The following is a 19,725-nucleotide window of genomic DNA, read 5'->3' as shown; positions in this document are numbered from 1 at the left end:
GTCTCTGGATGGTCTTTCCTTCATTCTCAGCTCTATTCTTTGTCCCTGTATTTCCTTTATACAGGAGCAAATCTGGGATAAATCTTTTGAGCAGAGTGGCCACATCCTTCAACTGGGGACCATGCCTAACCTTAAATCAATCCCAGTATACTTTTCTGACCTGCTCACTCAAGTACTGTCTCATTTGTGTCGGCAACGACATTTATATGGCTAGGGCTAGCCTCTATTCCCTTGACAGTTTCTTTAGCAACATACCCAGAGCTCCTAGTCAAACTGACTATCCCTTTATATTGGCACCTTTCTCACTTGAGTTTCAGAAGTAGAGAGGACTGTTTACTTTTTCCTATTTTTGTGGAGGTTCATTTTCTCTAAACTCCACTGATTTCTCCCATACTGCAAATGTCTGAGGACACTCAAGCTACATTCTGCAATAAGATTTATGTAACCAACTACCAACTTGTAATCTCTACTTATAATCTCTATATTTGTGAATAGTGGTGATTTTGAACTCAGTTCTAATGTTTTAAATTTACATTTTACTTATTTACTGGGGCTGGGACATATGTACCCTACTACATGTGCTGAAGTCAAAAGACAACATTAAAGAGTAAGAGCATCTGGGACAAGGGGAGGATGGGGCATAGAAGTGATTGCAGGAAGGGAAGGAAAGGAGAAATTGATGTAATTATATTTTAATTTAGATTTTATTTTTGTATAATGGGCACTCATTAATCTTCTTCTGTCACATGGGTCCCAGATATCAAACTCAGATCATGGTTGACGACAAGCAGCTTTGCCCACTGAGCTGTCTCTCTGGCCAAACTGAACCTCACAGTAGTTGAACTTGCAGCTACTCAGCCTTTTACAGCTTATGAGATGTTTGCACCTTACTTCAGTTTATGGTGATTTAATCCTGACAGCTTTTTTTTTTTAAGATTTATTTATTATATATAAGTACACTGTAACTGTCTTCAGACACACCAGAAGAGGGCACCACATTTAATTATAGATGGTTGTGAGCCACCGTGTGGTTGCTGGGATTTGAACTCAGGACCTCTGGAAGAGCAGTCAGTGCTCTTAACCACTGAGCCATCTCCAGCCCCTGACAGCTTTTCAAGCCCAGACATTTAAAATGTGTCTTGAAACCATGCTCATGCATCTTGCATGCTGCTAGGCCAAAAATGTGTATGTTTAGCCTTAATAGTTAATGTCAGAAACTCATCCTAAATATTTGCATATCTTTTCCTCCTATAATCATTTATAAGAAATGCACTTTCCAAGTAACACCATCTGTTATGTTTTTATTTATTTTTTAATTATAGTCCTTTTGAAGAAGTTATCCCATTATGGTTTTAAATTTGCATTTTCCTGATGACTAATGAGGTTTGAGCATTTAAAACATGCTTCATTTAGAATATTACTATTTCAGAAGCTATTAACAAAGAGTAGTATTTCAGTTCCAGGTGGGAACTCTATATTATTCACACCTTTTATGTCATGCTAACTATAAATTGTGTATATATAATCAAATACACACAGACACACAGACACAGACACAGACACACACACACACAGACACACACACACACACACACACACAATGTGTGTCCTGTGCATACATGTAGTAAATTTGCTCTTTAACTTTAAACAGCATTGTGGCAATACAAGGAGGATCTTACATTTAAGTCTAATGTATACTTTTTAATAGCAAACACAGTATACAATAGTACAATAGTCCCATCCAATAACATCCATTGGGGTACAGTGTGGGGGAAGAGAAATCCTTCTGTTTAGACCAAAGGGATTTAAATTTTTCAAGGAGTTCACAAATGCTCTGTCTATACTTGCTGTAGTGGTTTTTGTTGTTCGTGGTGGTGGTGTTTGTTTTTTTAAGGTGGACCAGTGTAGAAATAGCAGTTGCTGAGAATGTTTCTAGACAAAGGAGCTAAAGAATACTTTTTCTGGACCCATCAGCAGTGCCACTGATGCCAGAGGGTGTCAACACTGACAAGTGGCAGTAGAAAAAAAAAAAAAAAAAAAAACACCACTCACAAAACAATTATGTTCCTGGAGGAAAACAACAGAATGTGCTGAACTAGCCTTGGTAGGTATAGTGATGGGCACCTACAATCCCAGCACTCAGGGCTGACAGCAGGTGAATCAGAATTCCCAAACCAGAAGACCCTGTCTGAAACAAAGGCAAAACAGTGGAAAGTCAACAAGCCAAAAAACAAACCTCACCAACCCAAACACAGGAAGGTGCTTGTTGCCTGTGTTCTGCTTGCTACAACCATACAGTCTCATCTCTGGCTGGTTACACCAAACAGCATCAGCAGCTGGAACCAGAGCTGCTATCATTCCCCACTCCACAACGGGATGTGAGTTAAGAGGCAGAGTGCAGACTCACTGAAATCTTATATATTACTCGCCTGAAGGAAAACTTCAATTATTGACTTCTTGAATAAACTCTGATTAAATATGGTTAATAGCCACTACTCATATATTCTGTCAGATACTGTTTCTGTGGTATAGATTCTCAAAAGTTAGATTGATGGGTGAGAACTAAAACTCCTTTTTAAAGTAGCTATCACATCTTTTTAAAACTGTTTAATGTAAGAAAAGCCTGGCTCTATGATTTTTTTCTAGCACTGAAGGAATATTTAAAATTTATCAACTTAATCACTGGATGAGAAGTGCCAAATTATTTTTCATTTTCCTACTTCAAAGTAGATTAAAAACATTTTCCATTTTATACAGAACATGATTCTTTTTATATTTCTATTTCCCAAGATTAAATTCATGACATTTTAGAAAAGATATTTTAGATATGATAATTTTAGATGATTCCATGGTTGGAATTTTCAACCTTGTGTACATACTATCACTTGTACTAAGAAAGGAGTCATCTCAGAGTACAAATGATTCCACGAGGTTTATGGTTTAGGGCAGGGCTGAAGCAGTGATAGTTAACCCAAAGTATATTGCAAGAATAACTCAAGCAATGCTTAAGGAAGTTCATGAATGTTTCATAATTTCATTTACCAATATTTCCACAAACATTTGGCAGAGAAACGGTGGTACAGATCACCTTTAACCTTAAATGTTTTCATGAGAAAACCCATGGAAGAGTTATTTCTAGAGATGGGCAGGTGTCTGATGTTTTTATATATATATATCATGTTTTATAGCCACATATGAACCTTGAAAACACATTGGAAATTGTATTATTAGTTTTTACATGTCTGGAGACTCAATCATGGAAAACAGTTTGAACAAATAGTATTAAATATGAGGGAGATAATAATTACTCAAATTCTGGAAACAAAGGTTCAAGTGAGCATACTTAAGAGTCCGTCACACTTCTTCAGATATGTATAGAGTTCTCATGGAGCTTATAATACTAGCCTTTTTATTAGTGTTGCAGATTTTAAAATAAATTAATATATATTTCTTTCAAATTTACTTGAATTTTGACTTTTCTATATTGAAGAAAACAAATCTATTTTATCATGTGTGCAATGATTTGTCACAATAACAATTGAAAATAAAACAAAGTCAAGTTTCATATTAATAAATGGTATTTTACTAATAAATCAAATATTAAACCAAAGAGAACACTCAAATCTAGAGAACACCTTTGTTCAGGATGACATAAAATGAGCCTTTACAACCTGGTCTCCTGAAGCAGTCAGCAGGAATATTAAGCCACCACCAAAGATGCAGAGACTGTGGGGTTCAGGACTATAAAGAAAAAAAAAAAGCAGTTCATGAAATGGCTTATGGGAATAACTCAACTTACTTGTTGATTCTATAATATCTATGCAAAGTGTCTGACTATAAAGTCTGTCATGTTGATGTAAAAAAAAACATTCTTTGGAATTTCTTCTTGGAAAGGTCTCCAATCAATGATTTCTCAGGTTTTTTAATTGTCTGGGGATGTACTAATATGTCCCTTGGGTTTTTTTTTAAATATCAATGGTATAAAGACATATTAATTTGCCTACGCTTTCACCTTTCATTTTAACAGAGTTCCTGAAGTGTTATGTGTTCCTATGATTTTTTTGTTTGTTTGTTTTTTGTTTTCTCGAGACAGGGATTCTCTATATAGCTCTGGCTGTCCTGGAACTCACTCTGTAGACCAGGATGGCCTCGAACTCAGAAATCCACCTGCCTCTGCCTCCCAAGTGCTGGGATTAAAGGAGTGCACCTTTAATTTTTTTCAATTAATGTTTATATTGATAAACAAATCTTATGGTATAAAATCTACCAACTTACCATATACACTTCAGGATATTGGGTGGGTTTCTGAGGTGTGCAACTATCGCCACTGTTTAGCTCCCTATTTTCATCAATTACAAAGGAAGGAAGACCTTTAACTACTTGCAGTCATTTCCCATCACCCCATTCTCAGCCCTGAAAAGCCATTATTTTCGGTTTCTATGATTTTGGCTATTTTTTTTTATATTTTCTTTAGTTACACTTCAAATGTTCTCCCCTTTCCAGGTCTTCTTCAGAAACCTCCTATCCCATTCCCCCTCCCTCTGCCTCTATGAGAGTGCTCCCCCACCCACCCACCAACTCCTGTCTTCCTACCTTGACATTCCCCTACACTGGGGCACCGAACACCCTCAGGCCCAAGGACCTCTCCTCTCACTAATGTCCAACAAGGCCATCCTCTTGTGGCCAGCACCATGGCTCCTTCCATGTGTGTTCTTTGGTTGGTAGTCCAGTCCCCGGGAGCTCCAAAGGGTCTGGCCTATTGACACTTGTTGCTACCTCCATGGTTCTGCAAACCCCCACAGCACCTTCAGTCCCTTCTCCCAACTCCTCCATCGGAGACTCGGTGCTTGGTCCAATGGTTGGTTGCCAGTGTCTGCCTCTGTTTGTCAGGCTCTGGCAGAGCTTATCAGGAGACAGCATTATCAGGCTCCAGTCAGCAAGCACTTATTGGCCTCCACAAGAGTGCCTGAGTTTGATAACTGTATATGGGATGGATCCCCAGGTGAGGCAGTATCTGGACGGCCTTTCCTTCAGTCTCTACTCTGCATTTTGTCTCCATATTTCCTCCTGTGAGTATTTTGTTCCCTCTTCTAAGAAGCACTGAAACATCCATATTTTCATCTTCCTTCTTCTTAGGCTTCATTTGGACTGTAAATTGAATCTTGTGTATTCCAAACTTTTGGGCTAATATCAACTTATCACTGAGTTCATACCGTGTGTGTTTTTTTCTGCCTGAGCTCCTCACTCAGGATACTATTTTCAAGTTCCACCCATTTGTTTACAAATTTCATGAAGTCGTTATTTTTAATTGCTGAATAGTATTCCACTGTGTAAATATACCATATTTTCAAATCCACTCCGGTGTTGAGGGACATATGGGTTGTTTACAGTTTCTGGCTATTATGAATATGGCTGCTACGAATATAGTAGAACCTGTGTCCTTCTGAGTATATGCCCAGGAGTGGTATAGCTGAGTCCTAAAGTAGTACTATATCCAGTTTTCTGAGGAACCACCAGATTGATTTCCAGAGAGGTTGTAACAGCTTGCAATCTCACCAGCAATGAAGGTGTGTTCTTTCTCCACATCCTTGCCAGCATCTGCTGTTACCTGAGTTTTCCTTTATTAGATATTTTCTTCATTTACATATCAAATGCTATCTTAAAAGTCCCATATAGGATGATCAACAATATGAACTAACCAGTACCCTGCAGAACTTTGTCTCTAGTTGCCTGTGTAGCAGAGGATGGCAAAGTCAATCCATCAATGGGAGGAGAGTCCCTTGGTCTGAGTTTTTGATCTTAGCCATTCTGACTGGTGTGAGGTGGACTCTCAGGGTTCTTTTGATTTGCATTTCCCTGATGACTAAGGATGTTGAACACTTCTTTAGGTGCTTCTTAGTTGAGAATTCTTTGTTTAGCCCTTTACCCCATTTTTAATAGGGTTATTTGGTTCTCTGCAGTCTAACTTCTTGAGGTCTTTATGTACAATGGATATTAGTCCTTTATCTGGTGTAGGATTAGTAAAGATCTTTTCCAGATCTGTTGGTTGTCTTTTTATCCTATTGACAGTGTTCTTTGCATTACAGAAGTTTTTCAATTTAATGAGGTCCCACTTGTCATTTTTTTGTCTTAGAGCATAAGCCATTGGTGTTCTTTTCAGGAACTTTTCCCCTATGCCCATGTGTTTGAGACTGTTCCCTACTTTCTCTTCTATTAGATATAGTGCATCTGTTTTTATGTAAAGGTCCTTGATCCACTTGGACTTGAGCTTTCTACAAGAAGAAAGAATGGATCAATTTGCAGTCTTCTTACATGCTGACTGTCAGTTGAGCCACCACCATTTGTTGAAATTGCTGTCTTTTCTTTCCACTGGATGCTTTTAACTCCTTCATCAAAGATCAAGTGACTGTAGGTTTGTGGGTACATTTCTAGGTCTTCAATTCTATTCCATTCATCTACCTGCCTGTCACTGTACCAATACCATGCAGTTTTTATCACAATTGCTCTGTAGTACAACTTGATGACAGGGATGGTTATTCCCCCAGAATTTCTTTTATTGTTGAAAATAGTTTTCGCTAAACTGGGATTTTTGTTATTCCAAATGAATTTGAGAATTGCTTTTTATAACTCTATGAAGAATTGAGTTGGAATTTTGATGGACATTACAATGAATCTGTAGATTGCTTTAGGCAAGATGGCCATTTTTACTATATTAATCCTGCCAATCCATGAGCATGGGAGACTTTCTATCTTCTGAGGTCTTCTTCAATTTCTTTCTTCAGAGACTTGAAATTCTTGTCATATAGATCTATCACTTATTTCTTTAGAGTCACAACAAGGTATTTTATATTGTTTGTGACTATTGTGGGGGGGGCATTTCTCTAATTTTCTTCTCAGCCTCTTTATCCTTTGAGTATAGGAAGATTGCTGATTTGTTTGAGTCAAATTTATATGAGGCCACTTTGCTGAAGTAGTTTATCAGCTGTAAGACTTCTCTGGTGGAGTTTCTGGGTTCATATAAGTATCCTATCATATCATATGTAAAATAGTGATATTTTGACATTTTTCTTTCCAATTTGTATTACTTTGATTGTCTAATTGTTCTAGCTAGAACGTCAGGTACTATATTGAATAGATAGTAAGAGAGAGAGGAACCTTGTCTGGTCCCTGATTTTAGTGGGATTACCTCAAGTTTCTCTACATTGTGTTTGATGTTGGCTACTGGTTTGCTGTATATTGCTTTTCCTATGTTTAGGTCTGGACCTTGAATTCCTGATCTTTCCTAGACTTTTATCATGAAGGTGTGTTGAAAATGCTTTTTCAGCATCTAATGAAATGATCATGTGGTTTTTTTTTTCTTTGAGTTTGTTTATGTAGTGGATTGCATTGATGGATTTCCATATATTGAATCATCCCTGCATCCCTGGGATGAAGTCTACTTGATCATGATAGATGATCATTTTGATGTGTTCTTGGATTCGGTTTGCGAGAATTTGATTGAGTATTTTTGCATTGATATTTATAATGGAAATTGTCCTGAACTTCTCTTTCTTTGTTGGGTCTTTGAGAGGTTTAGATGTGAGAGTAATTGTGGCTTCATAGATCCAATTGGGTAGAGTACCTTCTGTTTCTTTTTGTGGAATTGTTTGAAGAGAATTGGAATTGGGTCTTCTTTGAAGGTCTGATAGAACTCTGATGATGCACAAAACCCAACTGGTCCTGTGCTTTTTTTGGTGGGAATACTATTAATGACAGTTAATATTTCTTTAGGGGATATGGGACTGTTCCAATTATTAACCTGATCCTGATTTAACTTTGGTGTATGGTATCTGTCTAGAAATTTTTCCATTTCATCCACGTTTTCCAGTTTTGTTGAGTTTAGTAGTATTTGATGATGCTTTTGGATTTCCTCTGTTTCTGTTGTCATGTCTCCCTTTTCATTTCTGATCTTGTTAATTAGGATACTATCTCTCTGCCTCTATTCCCTCGGGTTAGTCTGCCTAAGGGTTTATCTATCTTGTTGATTTCTCAAAGAACCAGTTCATGGTTTGTTTGATTCTTTGAATAGTTCTTTTTGTTGCTACTTGTTTGATTTCTTCCCTGAGTTTGATTATTTCCTGCCAACTACTCTTATTGGATGTATTTGTTTTTACTGTTCTAGAGCTTCCATGTGTCTGTCAATCTGCTAGTGTATGCTCTCTCCAGTTTCTTTTTGGAGACACTCAGAATTTGAGTTTTCCTCTTAACCACTGCTTTCATTGTATTCCTTAAATTTGGGTATGTTGTGGTTTCATTTTCATTAAACTCTAAAACGTCTTTAATTTCTTTCTTTCTTCCTTCCTTTTCCAAGTTATCATTGAGTAGAGTTTTGTTCAACTTCCACGTGTATGTAGGCTTTCTATTATTTATGTTGTTATTGAAGAATAGCTATAGTCTGTGGTGATCTGATAGGCTGCATGGGATTATTTCAACCTTCTTTTATCTGCTGAGGTCAGTTTTGTGACAGATTATATGGTCAGTTTTGGAGAAGGTAACATGAGGAGCTGAGAAGAAGGTATATTCTTTTGTTTTAGGATAAAATTATCTGTAGATTTCTGTTAAATCTATTTGGTTAATGACTTCTGTTAGTTTCACTATCTCTGCTTAGTTTCTGTTTCCATGATCTGTCCACTGATGAGAGTGGTGTGTTGAATGAAGTCTCCCACTATTATTGTTTGAAGTGCAATGTATGCTTTGAGGTTTAGTAAAGTTTCCTTTATGAATGTTGATGTCCTTGCATTAGGAGCATAAATGTTCATAACTGAGAGTTCTTCTTGGTAGATTTTTCCTTTGATGGGTATAAAGTGTCCTTTCTTATCTTTTTTTAAAGCTTTAGGTTGAAAGTGGATTTTATTCCATGTTAGAATGGCTACTCCAGTTTGTTTCTTGGGGCCATTTGCTTGGAGAATTATTTTCCAGTTTTTTACTATGAAGTAGTGTCTGTCTTTGTCACTGAGGTGGGTTTCCTGTATGCAGCAAAATGTTTGGTCCTGTTTATGTATCCAGTTTATTAATGAATGCTTTTTAATTGAGGAATTGAGTCCATTGTTATTAAGAGATTTTAAGGAAAAATTATTGTTGCTTCCTGTAATTTATGTTGTTAGAAGTGGAATTATGTTTTTGTGGCTATCTCCTTTTTGGCTTGTTAAAAGAAGATTGTTTTGTTGCTTTTACTAGGGTGGCCTAGTTGGTCATCAATGGAAAGAGAAACCCTTGGTCATGTGAAGGTTCTATGTCCCAGTGTGGAGGAATGCCAGGGCCAGAAGGTGGGAGTGGGTGGGTTGGTTTTCAGAGGGAGGTGTGAGGGGATAGGGGATTTTAGGAAGGGAAACTAGGAAAGGGGATAACATTTGAAATGTAAATAAAGAAAATATCTAATAAAAAACTTGGAAAAAAGAAATTTTATGTTTCAATTGTAAATTTTCTATTTAAGTTTTCTTATAGAACTTCTGCCAACTTACTAATCTGGTCTTTGTGTTGACACATCATTTTAATTTACTTTCTTATTTTCATCTTACTTTTTAAGATTCTTAAAATAGCATATCTCTAATTTCTCTGGAATAAGGCTTTTAGTGAATCCTGCTTTCCTTCTGTCTATTTATATTTCTTATTTGAATACAAACTTCAAGATTTCATCCTCTTACTGGCCAATATTCACCCAGACATTTGTAGAAACAGAGATAAACTAAAAACAGGCAAAATACTACAGATAGCTAATTCTTACAGAAGGACTAATTATTTCCATACCTGCCTTTCAGATTTTCAGAGAGAGACAGAGACAGAGAAACAGAGATACATACATACATTATATATATATATATTATATATATAACATATATATAATATATATATATATATATATATATAATATATATATATATATATATATATATATATAGAGAGAGAGAGAGAGAGAGAGAGAATTATGTGTTTCTCTCTTCTGCCATTTTAATTTTATTGATGTCCTTTGTAAAGATTTCTAAGACATTTTACTTAATTTTACATTTTTTCATGGTCTCATTTTTTCCCCTCATTCCTTTTTATTGTATCTTTTGACACACACTCTAAGCTGCCTTGTCAAATACATCTCAGATCTTTGGTTTTACTTGACAAGGTGACATTCTCCTTCAGATATCAACTATTTCCCTAAATTTATCATCAGTCTCTCCAATGATTTGTTTTCATTTGAGCTTGTATTATTTATCTGTCTGGAACTTATAGTTGTTACAATGTGAATTTGAGGAATAATGGTAGAGAAACCACTTTGCACTTTTTTGAAAGAAATGCCATTTTATTATAGCTAGGTTAATTAAGTTATTTATTTCTCATTGAGTTATGATAGCATTTCGAAAATGTTAGTTCAAAACAATTAGGCATATAGATTTCCATACCATGTTTATTCAATGCACTTACAAACACTACTTTGAAAGGGTGCTATTATAGAATGTTCTGATATCTGGTAATTATCTTGACACTAATTTTATTTTAGATGCCACATGGTTAGTGTCAGATTACTTTTCTTTTGTTAAACTTCAGTTTAGGGGATGAAGAAATTCCTCAGCAGCTAAGAGAGATTGCTGCTCTGGCAAAAGCCCAGGGCTTACTTCCAAGTCCCCATGTTCATCTTACATGCACCTGTGAATCAGATCCCATGGGGTTCTGACCTTTGTAGGCTCCTGCACATGTGTGTTGCATATAAACCCATGCCATTACCTATACATACCCATAAAATGGTTTAAGTAGATAAGCTAAAAAACACTGCTTAAAAGCCAAACTTTAGTGGGTATAAAGAGATTAGAATTTTTTTGCTATGTTTTTACACTAATTTAGGAAAATCAACAGAGCATTCCGCTAAGAATTGCTGTCACATGCCTTTTTTTTTCATGTAGGACTTGATGAAGGCTTTATATAATAAATTATGTTGATATGAGCACTCCCATTTTTCACTTTAATTTCAAATGGTATGTATCTTAACAAAACCTGCATAGCACGCCCAGTATATTAAAAAAGTAACCTGTCACTCTTATAAATAAAACTAATTGATTTTATCCTTCTACCCATATCTCTACTGCTGTTTTAGGTAAAAGATTCTGTTTCTATTAATCTAATCTTCTGAACGTGAAGATGCATTATCTCTTAAATAGCAATAATATCATATAAATACTTGGATTCATTCTACAAGGAACATCCAAAGTTTGATTTATGTTGGCAATCTACTGTTTGACAGGCAGCCTAACCTTAAGTGTAGTTAGCTTCCACTCCTAGAAGACTCTGATTTTTTATTTTTAAGTAGTTACCAATTGGAGATTGGATCTGGGTTATGGATGGGTCATGTGTCCTATTTCCTTTGATACCATATGATGCAGACTCTTGTGGGCCCTGCACATGCTGCCTCAGTCTATGGAAGTTCATATGTGTATCAATCCTATTATTTTAAAGGGCCTTCTTTCCTTGGTGTCCAACATTCCCTCTAGCTCTTATGTTCTTTCTGGCTCCATATTTTCAGGGTTACCTGAGTCCCGAGGGAAGGAAGGAAGGTTGGATAACAGCCCCCACCTAAGGAGTAAGTGTTCCAATGTCTCTGACTCTTTATGATATCTGACTGTGGATCTCTGTATTTCTTTCTATCTGCTGCAGGAAGATGAGTCTTCCCCTTACTCCACATCCTTGCCAGCAGGGAATATCACTTGTTTTATTGATCTAAGATGGTCTTATGGATGTATGATGAAATCTCAAAGTTCTTTACTTGGTGACTTAGGATATTGAAGGTTTCTTTAAGTGTCAGCCATTCAAGTTTGCATGATTAGTAATTCTCTGTTTATATCTGCATCTTACTTTTTAAGTGAGTTATTTTTTTTCTTGATATCTGTCTGTTTGTTTGGTTGGTTGGTTGGTTGTTTGTTTGGTTGGTTGGTTCGTTGGTTGGTTTTTTTAGTTCTTTGTGTTTGTGATCTTAGTGCCTGTGCTATTACTATTCTGTACAGAAAGTCTTTTCCTCTGGCAATGAGTTTAAAGATATTCCCTACTTTCTTAGATTTTGTTTGCAAGTATTTTATTGTATATTTTCTCATTAAGTGAAATTAATCTTTAATTCTCTTTTTCTCTTGGGTCTTTGTATGGCTTGAATATCAGAGTAACTCTGGCCTCATAAAATGAATTGGGTAACATTCCTTCTGTTTCTACTTTTGGAGTAATTTGGGGAGTATTGACAGTAACTCTTCTTTGAAAATTTGATAAAATTCTGAGGTAAAACCACCTTGTCATGTGCTTTTTGATTGCAAGAATTTTTATTATTGCCTTTATCTTACTAGGACTTATAAGTCTATTTAACTAATTTTTATCTAATTTGAATTAAATTTATTTCATTTTAGTCAATTCATTTGGAAAGTGACATATACTAACAAAATTATATATTTCCTTTAGATTTTCCAATTTGGTTGAGTAAGCATTTGAAAGCATGTTCTTATATTTCTCTCAACTTCCTTAATCTCTGTTGTTGTGTCCCCTTTTCATTTCTAAATTTATTAATTTTAATATTCTCTCTGCCATTTGGACACATGTTTGTTAATTTTGCCGATTTTCTCAAGGAACCAAGATTTTGTTTCATTGATTCTTTGCTTATTTTTATTGTTATTTCTTTGTTCATATTTAATTGATTTCTTTTTTTCTTTCTTTTTTTTTGTTTTTTGTTTTTGTTTTGGTTTTTTTTGTTTGTTTGTTTGTTTTTCAAGACAGGGTTTCTCTGTGTAACCCTGGCTGTCCTGGAACTCACTTTGTAGACCAGGCTGGCCTCGAACTCAGAAATCCGCCTGCCTCTGCCTCCCAAGTGCTGGGATTAAAGATATGCACCATTTAATTGATTTCAGACTTGAGTTTAATTATTTCTAGTCCTCTACTCCTTTTGGATGTGATATCTTTTGGTTGTTGCTGTATAGTTTTTAGCTGCGCTGCTAAGTTACTAATAGGACATGTTTCTATTTTCTTTTATGTAGGAACTTAGTATTATAAACTTCCTTTTTATAAATAACTTCCTTGTATCACATAAGTTTGGGTATGCTGCATATTCATTTTTATTCAAATATAGGAAGTCTTTGATTTCTTTCTTATTTCTGCCTTGACCTATTTTTCATTCAGTAGAGTTTCCATGAGTATTTAAGCTTTCTCTTGTCTCTTTGCTGTTGCTAACTAGCTTTAATCCATGGTGGTATGATAGAATGAGGGAGTTGTTTAAATTTTCTTGTATCTGTTAGACTTGCTTTGTATGTAAATATATGGTCAATTTTGTAGAAAGTTTCATGAAGCTCTGAGAAGAAAGTATATTATTTTGTGCTTGGGTGGACTGTTCTATAAATATCTACTAGTGCCATTTGATTCATTTTACCAGTTAACTTCTGCACTTCTCCCTTTAGTTTTTGTCTTGATGACTGTCTATTGGAAACAGTGGGTTACTGAAGTAACTTATCAATGTGTGAGGATCAATACATGATTTAAGCTGTAGTGGTGTCTCTTTTACTAACTTGGCTGTCCTTGTGTTTGGTGAATAGATGTTAAGAATAGGAGTGTCCTCTTGGTGGATCTTTACTTTGATGAATGTGTAGTGCCCATCCCTAAATCTTCTGATTAGTTTTGGTTTGAAGTCCATTTTGTTAGATAATAAAATGTCTACACTAGCTTGCTCCTTAGATCCATTTCCTTGGAATATCTTTTTCTATCCTTATATTCTGTAGTGATATCAATCATTGATGGTACATTTCTTGCATTCAACTGAAGGACAGATTCTGTTTTCAGATTCATTCTGAAATCTGAAATGAGGTCACTGACATTGAGGAATGTTAGCAAAACATATTTGTTGATTCCTGTTAATTTGATGTTTTGTTATTGTTATTGTTGTGGTGGTGGTGGTGTTAGTGCTGCTGCTGCTGCTGGGTTCTGGGCTATGGTTGAGTTACATTATCTTTGCTGTCATTGTGATTTTACACTTATGTATATGCACTTTGACTTGCAACTATTGGAATTCTAGGTGCTGATACCTCTTCTTGTCTTTGTTGAATGGGTGCTTTTCCCTTGGTTTCTTTTGCTCTCTCTGGTTCTTAGGAGATTGTGGTGGCAATGGGTTTTCTGGTAGGGAATTCTTCTTAGAACTTGATAGCTGTAGCCACTGTGGGTTCCAGACAAAATATGTTTCTAAGTATTAGGAACAGACATTTAGAAATGAGGATGATCAGGGGTGGTGATGATGAGAGATTCCACAGGAGGCAAGAAAACAGAGTGTTCTACTGGTTCTTCAGTTTAGTTTAGTTAGGAATGGGGGCAGAGTAAGAAGAGGCCACAATGGGTAGTCTGCTAAATAGTTGGGGTTTAAACTGGGGAGTTGGATTTGGAGGAACAGAGGGAACGTGGAAATTTGAAGCGCCCCTACCTACTTTGCAGGCCTACTACTTTCTCTGTCAGGTTTGGCAGGCAGGTTTCCAGGGGATGCTTGCTGGTGTGGGAGTCTAGGGTGAAGTTAAGTTATGAGAGAAGAAGGTTTGAAAGGAAAATCTGTGTGATCTACTAGACTTGGACATGGGAGCTGCACAGCTGATGGTCGGCTACAGAGTTGAGGATGAGTCTGGGGCATGAGGTTTGGAAGAACAGAGGGGTACATGATGATCTGGAATTATTCTCCCTGCTTCCCTGGCTGGAGTTCAAGTTTATTTTTAATATATATTTTGAATTATATGCATATCTTGGGGGTATGTATGCCTCATGTGAACAGGTATCTATGGAGGCCAGAAGAGAGTGTAGGATTCTCCGGAGCAGGAAATACAGGTGGTTATGAGCCATCAGATGTAGGCATTAGAAACTGAACTTGGGTCATCTGCTAGAGCCATTCCTTAAGCACCTATATGCAATTTCATGAATTCAGTATTAAACAAAATTGTTGAAATGTCTTCTCCATTACTTATATTTAAGTTTTATTTTCTGGTGTCAAACCTATGGGGAAATGTGATACCATAAGAACTAAGTAGCAGATTTATCAAATGGTTATTTTGTAAAGAGTGGATGTATGCCATTTTTCTCCTTTTGCTTGTCAATGTAATGAGTTATGATTCAAAGTTTCCTGGTGCTTTCCCATTCTGTGACTAAAGCAATTCTATTTTGTCATGATTATTTATCTGAATTTTAGAAACACTGGGCTTGATTTATATCTGATTTGCTATGTTTTATCAGGATCCTATGTCAGATTTAAAAATGACAGAAGAATGCCCTATTATTTTATACTCTGTTAGTCAGTGTTCACTATGGAAACTACATAAAGTAAAATGCAATTCCATTCTTATTTGTATAAATAAAGGAAATCTCCTCAATTCAGTCATTTTCTGTGCTTTTTCTAGGTAGATGATTTGAAAAGACTGTTTGATCAATATTGCTGGAGACAAAGAAAATATGAAAAGGAGTACCTGGAAGCACTTTCTAATTTTTATTCCTCAGTAAGTGGAATGTTCCCTTTCTCCCTACAAAGCACTATGTCCTGTACTTAATTATTAAACTGAGCATTTAAAACAAATTTTATTAACATAAAAAATTAATTTTCAATTTCCAAGGATTTAAAACTAGCTCTTGTATTCTTTTTATCAAGAAAAAAACATGGGATATTGAGCTTTCTAATATTTCAAAAGACGCCAAAGAACTTACAACTGTATGTGACGCACAGTCAGAAGAAAACAAAAGGATTCAATCTGAAATTCAAGCCATCACAGATAACATTGAAGAAAGGTAATTCCTATGTTTGTTTGTCATTATGTAGCATCCTAATAAGTGATCTGTAATAAACCCCTCCAGCATGAGTCCTTGAGGTCATGTGATAGTATTCACGCTTAATATTAGCTTAATTTTACTTGAGTCTATTCCAAAGGTTCCTCTGAGTACACCCAGGACACAGCCAGCACAATTCCCTTTGATCTATCATTGATTACTGATCCAGCAAAGTTTACTTCTATGATTTGGCTTAACTTAACTCAACTTCCCCTTCTAGTCACATTGACATATTTATGATATAATATATCTAGAATGTTTTTTTTTTTTACTGCTCTCTCTGTGCAAGTATTGCTTATGGGTAGGATTACAGTGCAGGAATGTGAACAAACTGCTGTACATTGTGTTAGGATGAGCACATGTGTGCCTCTCTCTCATGTCTTTTATTATACTTGCAACGATATGTGGATAGGAGGTTGACATCCCTCTTCCCTACTCTCCCAACAAGGGAGCTCCATGGGCAATGACATTTTGTGTCTTGCCACCATACCCTTCACTGGTTGATGTAATGCCTGAAAAATATTATATTACTGATTATGAACTATTGAAGGAAAGGAGGGAGGAAGATAGGAAAGGATCTGATCATAGTACTTGATGAAAATATTTAAAGTTTGTTCAAAAATATGTTGCAATGACTTGTAATGCTCAGCCCCAGGAGTGTCACTATTAGAAGGAATAGCACTGTTGCAATAGCCCTGTCACTGTGAGTGGGGCATTAAGCTCCTCATCATAGCTGCCTGGAAGCCAGCCTTCCACTAGCAGCCTTCAGATTAAGATGTAGAACTCTCCACTCTGCCTGTATCATGCCTGCCTAGATGCCGCCATGCTCCACCTTGTTGATGATGGACTGAATTTCTGAACCAGTAAGTTAGCACAGTTAAAAAATTTACTTGGTCATGGTGTCTGTTCACAGCAGTAAAACCCTAACTAAGACAGAAGTTGGTTGCCGCAGTCTCTGCAGTCTCCCACCCGTGGAGACAAGGATGACATGGACACCAAGTCAGATTCATGCAACAACTTCTTTACTTGTTCTCCTTCTTACAGCTTTTCTTACAACAATTCCCCTTACAACAGTTTCTCTTACTATAACTAGCTTCTACTTACAGCAAGGGCTAAACAACAAAAACTCCTATACTCACGTGGACTGGACTCATCTAACTCCACCCCACATCATCCAATCAGAATTCACACACACACACCAGGCACGAGCTCAGGTCGGTCAACAATAGGCTGACAGGTCTGGATCACAAGGGATAGTCTATCCCAGCAGGCAGCCCATGCATGCAGCCTCACCGCACATGCTCAGGCAAGGCAGTAAACATCTTGGCCCATGCAGCTGCACCTGATTCCCGCATCTCCCCCTATTTGTTTTATTAGTAGCTCTGGGATCAACATCTGTCTTAGGTTGCCCCCATATGTGCCACATCCTAACCTGTTATGGGAGTGACAAACTCACTTTCGCCATCCTGTCTTAGGTTGGTATGTGCACATGAGGGTCTTACCCATCATTGATTACTGATACAACATGTTGAGCCAACATTGGAGGGATGTTCCTGCTTCCAAGGCTGCCATAGCCTGCACTAAGGCTAGTTTATCAGCCCTGTGCCACCTTCGCATACGTGCCATCCACCAAAGCATTCCTCCACACACAACAGTCAGCAGGAACGCTCAAAAGGCCATCCCTCCCCAATTTTTTAAGAATCCTACAGTTCCCTGGATCCTCCATTGCTTTGCAGTTAAAATCTCCACACAGGTGTTGTTCATGGCAATAATCAATGCTCGCAATTCCTTCATCTTTGTGTCGAGATCATGACTTCAATTTCCTAGCAGCATCGCACCAATTACATGCGACAGATTTGCAGCTCTGGAAAAATTCTGATACTGAACAGAGGTTACACACATTCCTGACATATGAGTAATGCAGGAAGCGAATACTAACGGCTCCAAAATATTCATCTGTTCCTGCAACCAATCCACTCTTTGGTTAACCATAAGGATACCAGCTTTCAAATTTGTATTAATTCCCTCCCGTACCGCCAAAGCACTGGAAGTATTAGAGGATAGATCACCGAGAACTAAAGCAGTTCCCACTGAACTAGTATACATCTGCCTCCACACTAAGTGGTGCTGACAGAGGGAATGCTTTCACTATTCCCCATAACAGTATCTCTTGCCATGATACCGCTTGCAGGTGCATCAGGATCAGGCAGAGGGTTGTCAGGTGTTTCACCTTCCTCTGCTTTGCTTTCTTTCCATGGCCTTGTCGGTCTTTCTGGAACCCAAACTGGGTTCTCCTGATCCTGGGGAAACACACAGACAGCTCCTCGGGACCATACCAACACCCGATCTGGACCTTTCCATTGTCCTGTGAGGACATCCTTCCATAGCACAGACAGGGCCACACCCTGCTGAGGGGTACAATGCCTTTCTGCAGCTGATTTTCCATTCTTATCCAAATTTTAAAAATTAAGAATAAAGAGGCTTATATTTAATTTATCCCTAGGGGATTTAAACTGCATCCCTATTCCCCACTTTTGTTTTATTAGTGTGTTCTTCAATGTGGCATTGGCTCTTTCTACAATTCCTTGTCCTTGGGGGTTATAAGGTAGGCCATGGATAACTTTTATAAGTAATGCATTACAAAAATGTAAAAATCTCTGGGAGGTCCATTATCAGTTTTTATCTGTCTAGGCATCCCCTATGCTACAAATGCCTGAAGGCAATGAGACATAACATTAGGGGCTTTTTCCCCTGTTTGGGCAGTAGCAAATATAATGCTGAATATGTATCTATGCTGACATGAACATATTTAAGATTACCAAATTCGGGGATGTGTGTAACATCCACCTGCCAGACATGAAGAGGCTTAAGCCCTTGGGGATTAACTCCAATCGGCCTTTGTGGCAATAAGAACACACAATGGACACATTTTAACACAATCTCTCGAGCCTGTTCTCAGGTAATCCTAAACTTTTGTTTCAAAGTGCTTGCATTAACATGAAAGTTTCTATGAAAATCTGCAGCAAGCTGCACTGGAGAGGCACTCCTAAAAACAAATAGGGAACGAGTATATTCATCTGCAACAGAATTTCCCCTGGCTATAGGCCCAGGCAATCCTGAATGAGCTCTAACATGTACAATGCAAAAAGGATGCTTCCTTTCCCAAATCATTTTTTGCAAGGAGGAGAGTAGGGTACGCACAATGGAGGCGGCTTTAATTGCCCCCACGGTTTCTAATTGCTGCACTGCTTGGACTACATACTGACTAACTGAAACTAGATTAAAGGCTTCCTCAACCTCTTGAAACACTTGCAGGACAGCACATAATTTAACAGCTTGTGCAGATTGATAGGGAAATACATGAGATTGGGGTTGAATTCCTTCAACATAAACTACTCCATCAGTAAATATATTAACAACACCTGGGATTGGCTCAGTACAGGTAATTCTGGAGCATATCATAGGATTTCTCATGACAAACTGAAGCCAAGGACTGGCAGGATAATGATTCTTGAACCGCCCAGTCATGCTGGTGCAAAGAATGGTCGAATCATTATTAGTGGAGGCAAGTACCTCAATCTGTTTAGGAGTATATGGCGTGATTATTACATCAGGTTGTTTACCAAAAGCTCCTAGCCCAACCTTTATACCCTTAAGAATTAGTTGGGCTATGCTTTCAGGGTACCATGGCAGTACCTTGGCTGGGAAGTGATGTAAATATACCCAACATAAAGGCCCTTTTTGCCAAAATACTCCCGTGGGAGACAACTGGGTAGCAATAACACAAAAACTAAAAGGCAAGGTGGGATCAACCCAATCAACTTGAGCCTTGGCTAAACTTTGTTCAACCTTTTGCAAAAAAGCTCTGGCTAAGGGTGTTAATTGGCG

General features: G+C 37.3%; 1 protein-coding gene across 2 annotated transcripts in view; it reads left to right on the top strand.

The window, feature by feature from the left end:
* Nucleotides 1-19,725, top strand: part of Ccdc178 (coiled-coil domain containing 178) — a 384,989-nt gene that overhangs the window by 92,996 nt on the left and 272,268 nt on the right. For both annotated transcript variants that reach the window (XM_085833416.1, XM_085833415.1), the window contains exons 14-15: nt 15,417-15,512; nt 15,662-15,798. In XM_085833416.1, the coding sequence (XP_085689542.1) occupies nt 15,417-15,512; nt 15,662-15,798 (233 nt within the window). The remainder of the gene's footprint in view (nt 1-15,416; nt 15,513-15,661; nt 15,799-19,725) is intronic.

Source organism: Mus caroli, unplaced genomic scaffold, assembly GCF_978045245.1.
Source record: "Mus caroli unplaced genomic scaffold, Mus_caroli_1 scaffold_19, whole genome shotgun sequence".
Taxonomy (NCBI): domain Eukaryota; kingdom Metazoa; phylum Chordata; class Mammalia; order Rodentia; family Muridae; genus Mus; species Mus caroli.
This window is presented reverse-complemented; position numbering and strand designations above follow the sequence as displayed.